Raw genomic sequence first — 5,658 nt, 5'->3', positions numbered from 1 at the left:
CATTGGTTGAAGGTTTGAATTGGTTGAAGGTTTGCTTTGAAGGGTTAAGGTTGGCATTGGTTTAAGCTTTGCATTGAAATTTTAATGTGTGAGGTTTGTATTGGTTTAATGTTTGCTTTGGTTTAAGGTTTGCAATCGTTTAAGGTTGGCTTTGAAGGTTTAAGGTTTCATGATTGCATTGCTTTCAGGTTTAAGGTTTGCATTGGTTTGAGGTTTAAGGTTTGCTTTGAAGGTTTAGAGTGCAAAGTTTGCATTGGGTTAACATTTAAGGTTTGCATTGGTTTCAGGTTTAAGGTTTAAGGTTTAATGTTTGCTTTGGATTAGGGTTTAAGGTTTGCTTTAGTTTAAGGTTCAGGTTTGCATTTGTTTAATGTTTGCTTCAAAGGTTTAAGGTTTAACTTTTGCATTGGTTTAAGGTTTTTTTTTCTTTGAAGGTTTAAGGTTTAAGGTTAAGGTTTAATTTTTGCTTTGATGGACAGTGGAAATGGATAAGTTATTTCGTGGAGAAACGTACAACCTGCATCTGTTGTCAGACAAAAAGAGGCCAACATTTGCGGAATGTGTCGTGGCTGTTTGACTAACTTGTTCATCAATTCGGTAAAAGACAAAACCGACACAAAATGCAGCACAAGGTCTCGTGAGCCATTTGGTTTTCACTTCGCTCAGCATTAGATGTAGGATTAAAACGTGTAAATCTCCCAGAGCATGCAAAGTAAGGCTCAGGGTTGGACGTTTCGGCCACCGAGTGGTGTTCATCTGGGACCGTGCAGGAATCGTGTAACCTCGGAGGGGAGGGAATCACCTGTACATGAAGTATGAGTCTGATGCAATATTATTTGGGTTTAACTATCCTATATATTTGCACAAACAAATATATATATATATATATATATATATATATATATATATATATATATATATATATATATATATATATATACACAGGCCACAGAATGAATATTTGCGAGTGGTGAAATAGATTCGGGTTTGGTCCCAACATGCACAAGTTCTCTCAAAATTTCGCATTTTAAGTGTCGATCTTGCACAACCCGATGGGCATGTTTCGACCCCCGTCTAAAGCACGTTCCTTACTTTCAAAGACTGTTTCTCTCTCGCCATTCTTTCTATCTCTCTGTTTCTCTGCTCCGTCTCCTTTTTTGGGGGTTTCTTTTTTAGTGTGCAGGCCCATTGTGATGCAAATGTCGAGAGCACATAAAGAACCGTTACTGGCTCTAAAGCGGAGTAGACTGCCGCTTTCAGCTGCTTTGGAAAACGTCATGCGTGGCTGAGCCCAGCACCGATCGACAAGCTACCCTTGAGAGGTGTAGAGAGTAAGCCTCTCAGCGAGCCATGAACCGTTCGGATGTGTCGCCTTCCTCCTGTTCCACGCAGCAGCGCGTGTTCTACGAGGCGGTGTGCAGTGGAGACACCAACGCGCTGCAACGGCTCCTGCAGGCCATGCCGAGCTGTGAGATCAATGTGAACTCCTTCGGGCCCGAGGGCCAGACAGCATTGCACCAGTCGGTCATCGAAGGTAACTTGGAGCTCGTGAAGCTGCTGGTGAAGTTTGGGGCTGACACGCGCCTGGCCAACCGTGATGGCTGGAGTGCACTGCACATGGCCGCGTTCTCAGGACATCAGGACATCATGCTGTACCTCATTTCCAATGCGCGCTGTGCCACCGCCTCACCATGAAGGCGGTGGACCCCGAGTGGTAGTCGGCGTCGACCTCACGGTGCGTCATCATGGATTTTACGCACGCTGGACACCGGTCTCGCACTGTGCTCTCCTCGACGACAAATGCGCACACCTTGATTCACGAGCACCTCGATTCATACGTGATCTCGAATGGCAGATGGGTGGGTGGTACGTTGCACCGAGTGTTATGAAAGTTTTTGATGCTCCTTTTCAAAAGGTCAATTCTACTTTCTTATGCTGTGAGCAGTGGACAAGAGGGTTCCTCAGCTACCTTAATAGGCCACTACATCCTACCTCCACAATCGACGTCTAGAATGAGCTGCATGACTTCCTAGTTGTCCGACACTCCAACTCGCTTCGAATGCAACTTGATTATATCGACGGATTCGAGATGATGGTGCTAATGGACTCAAGTTATTGAGCTTTTATACATGATGGGGTGTGCAGCAGCAGGGGATGGGCGATTGGCTTGAGCGAGGAGCATTCGCTTTGAGGTCCTTTGTCCAGTTGGCATCCCTGGCTATTGGTGTGTGTGTGTGTGTGTGTGTGTGTGTGTGTGTGTGTGTGTGTGTGTGTGTGTGTGTGTGTGTTTTCATCGGTGCTGAGTTTGATGGATCCATCTCAACTGCCATTTCTCAATATTGTGGCACTGAGTTTGAATGGTGGAGGAGCTTCACTTTCACACTGCACGTTCATTTGTTCATCCAGACAGTGTTTCCTGGTTTTTATAAGCCATGTGTACATGTGTGCGTGCACGCCACATCGCGAGTCGTTCCAGCAACGACACGAGTTCCATATTGGATGAGCGACCATGTATCCCAAAATGCAAGTGATCTCGACAAAGTGATGCATAAAAATGCACTTATAAAGTATATACATATCACGTGGTATGAGGTTTCACCAAACAGTGTGGGCCAACATTTTGCTTGCGGTTAGCACTTGCCAATTCAAGGGTTTGATTCCCCTGTATGATGTACATCGAGTCGGACAAATTCATCGGCATCCATTGTGTCCGCAATCGGTTCAACTGTGATGGCTATATATCTGGGTTCATACAAATCTTTTTTCTATGGAGGTATTTAATTAAACACTCGCTTCGGGTTTTTATTTCATTTTTTTAATCCGCCCCTCTCCCTGAGATATTGTTCAGGAATTTCCGTTGTATCATATGACGTCATTTGAGAGGTGACGCGTTTCCCATCACTTGAAGTATATTGCAGGTCAACAAAGGACAGCTGAAGTGTTAATCGGTGCTCAAGGAAACGGAATATCTCGAAATAAAATGACTATGTTCTCATGAAGGATTGTCTCTGGTTTGCGGAAGGCCCGTTTTCAGTGTCCTCGTGTATTGTGACGTCATCATGTTTTAAGTCAATGACAATAGGATTGTCAATTATGGTTAAATTCTGGTGCGTAATATTATATTGTGGAGGCGTTTTCGGGATTTATTTATTGTTTTCAATGGAAAGTCTGAAAATGTATGGAGTCACTCCACCACGCAAAGCAAATGACGACAAATGAGATTGAGTCAGGTGAATTGAGTTTTGTTTGCTTTTATTTTTGAAATTGTCACTATTTATGTACATTGTAGGCACATTGGTGTGAAAACCAGTGCTTATCAATTATGGGAGTTGGATTGTGTTTGTGGCTGTGGTGGAGGGATTGGAGTGGGGAAAGCTGGAGAGGGGGTAAAGTCAGGTGTGATTGATACTCCATGAATTGCAACAAGAGAAAAAAACGGAATTAATGTATATGATCAGTTTGGGGGTAGGTACAGGTGGTGTATTCAGTTAGAAATGGAATGATGCTTTCAGCATCATGGGGGGCATCTTCCAAAAATAAGCAGAAGCTGCAGGCTGCAGCTCTCATCTCAGAGAGGTTCCGGGTCTTGCTTGATCCTTTGCTCTTTCATCCCTCTGTCCCTCTCCTGCAGCCCCTTCAGGTCCCACCCATTGTTGCAGTCAAACTCATTCCTTGTGAAACTCTAAAAATCCAAGATCACTGTAACTCAAGTGCACTTCGATGCTTTCTTCCGTGTCTTCTTTCCGAGCTTAATGTCCATCCATTCCCTTCACAGCTCGTTGCATCCACACATTGTGCCACTACCCCAGTCCCAGTGTGAGTTTGTTGTCTCCCACCACCTCTCACCTCACTCTTCCAAGAGCCTCGATTTTACACATACAAATTGAAGTTGGGGAGGAAGCAATAGATAAATGAGGAAGAGGTAGGAAGAAAGGAAGAGAAGAGAGATGCCTGGGATATTGCGGATAGTGGGGAAGATGTCAAAAAATACTCAATTTTAAGTAATATGTAGATGCCCCTTCTGAAAGTACAGTCGGCATACCATCAGAAGCAAGGAAACAGTGCAGATAGCTAAAGATGAACTCGTGAAGGAAAGTACAAGGAATTTTAAGATCTATATCACTTAAACTGACTTGTCCTTAAGATCCTTAAGATCATTGTAGACCCCTGGTCCCTTTCTCACGATATGTATATTCATATATATATTTACACATACATACTGGCAGAGGTAGGTACCCGCACCTTGTGTGGAGGGAATTTGAAGTTCGATACAAGATGCTGTCATATTGCCGACCACTAGGTGGCGCTATGCGACACATTCACCTTGAGAGAATTGGGGTCTTCTCACCCACCCTGAACCCCATACCCTGAAGGTTTGAAAATGTTTCCTTGCATCTCCATTTGCCAAGAGGATTCCAACAGTATGCAATATGATGGAGTTACTACTGGTGGGGCTGATTCTATCGGTGGAAAGACAGACGTACACAAAAGGCAACGACACACACATATATATATATATATATATATATATATATATATATATATATATATATATATATATATATATATATATATATATATATATATATATATATATATATATACATACACACACACACACACACACACACACACACACACACACACACACATATATATATACACACACACACTTGTGTGGTGTGCTTACATATTGTGTAAGCATATGAACCTTGTTTCGCCCTTGTGTTGGATCACTCACCTGCATTTGATTTTTAATTTATTTATTTAAAAAAAAATTCTCATTTATTTATATTTTCATTTACGGATGCTTTCTGATGGTTCTGTGATTTTTCTGGTGTACCGACATCGATGTCCATCAGCACACAAAATTTCAGCTTTCTTCGTCACCTGGAAGGTACCAATCTTTAATATCAGTCAGTGAGTGAGTCAGTTGAATCAGTCAGTGGTTATAAAGAGCTTTATACAGTATATTAGATATATGACAGCCGGCTTAAAATAACTAAACCTTTTCATCTTCAGACCCAAAGGACAGCTGAGGCAGTTTTCCTTGGCTTGAGGACACAATCCTGGATGGATCATTATTTTAGTCATTTTGCTTTTGGACCTCGAAAGGCTGAACAGGTGGAGTCAACCCACCTGGTGATATTTTAATGGCAGGACAGGGGCTCAAACTCAGGACGTTAAGATCTATAGCCAACCACCTCAACCGTCAAGCCAACACCAGGATCAGCTGGCTTAACACAACCTCCAAATAAATGTGTGTATATGTTGGACAGCCGGCTCATGTCATAGCACGAGAGCAGTTTGTATAGTGTGATGTAATTCCCAAAATATCTTGATCGGGAATCAAACCCATTATCAGATTCGATCAGTCCAGCGATCGAGCTACTTTAATGTACAACAATTAATCCCGATGTACCAGGCTTTCTCCCCAAACCCTCCGCAGCGTCCATGTCATTCTGGCTCATCATTCAGGCTCTGTGGAGGCTCCGCAGCTTGCCCCATTGTTTCCCGCTCTTGTGCTCAAGGGGCCGGCCCCACTCGGACACAACCGCGCCTTTGTGCGCCTGGACCCTCGGTTCGGCGTCTCCACGAATGCGCAGGTCCTTTGTTTGGCCGCTTTCACATTCAAATGTTCGCTGCTCGCGCCCGCAT

General features: G+C 43.4%; 1 protein-coding gene across 1 annotated transcript; it reads left to right on the top strand.

The window, feature by feature from the left end:
• The first annotated feature begins 1,163 nt into the window (after nucleotides 1-1,163).
• LOC147012770 (notch-regulated ankyrin repeat-containing protein B-like) lies at nucleotides 1,164-4,414 on the top strand. Its single transcript, XM_085853943.1, has one exon. The coding sequence runs from the start codon at nucleotides 1,351-1,353 to the stop codon at nucleotides 1,693-1,695; it is 345 nt and encodes a 114-aa protein (XP_085710069.1). The 5' UTR covers nucleotides 1,164-1,350; the 3' UTR covers nucleotides 1,696-4,414.
• The last annotated feature ends 1,244 nt before the right edge of the window (nucleotides 4,415-5,658 follow it).

The sequence above is a fragment of the Eptatretus burgeri genome, chromosome 14, assembly GCF_056783735.1.
Source record: "Eptatretus burgeri isolate ZD-2024b chromosome 14, Ebu_testis_v1, whole genome shotgun sequence".
NCBI lineage: Eukaryota > Metazoa > Chordata > Myxini > Myxiniformes > Myxinidae > Eptatretus > Eptatretus burgeri.
Note: the sequence above shows the minus strand (reverse complement) of the source record. Positions and strands in the feature narration are given on the sequence as shown.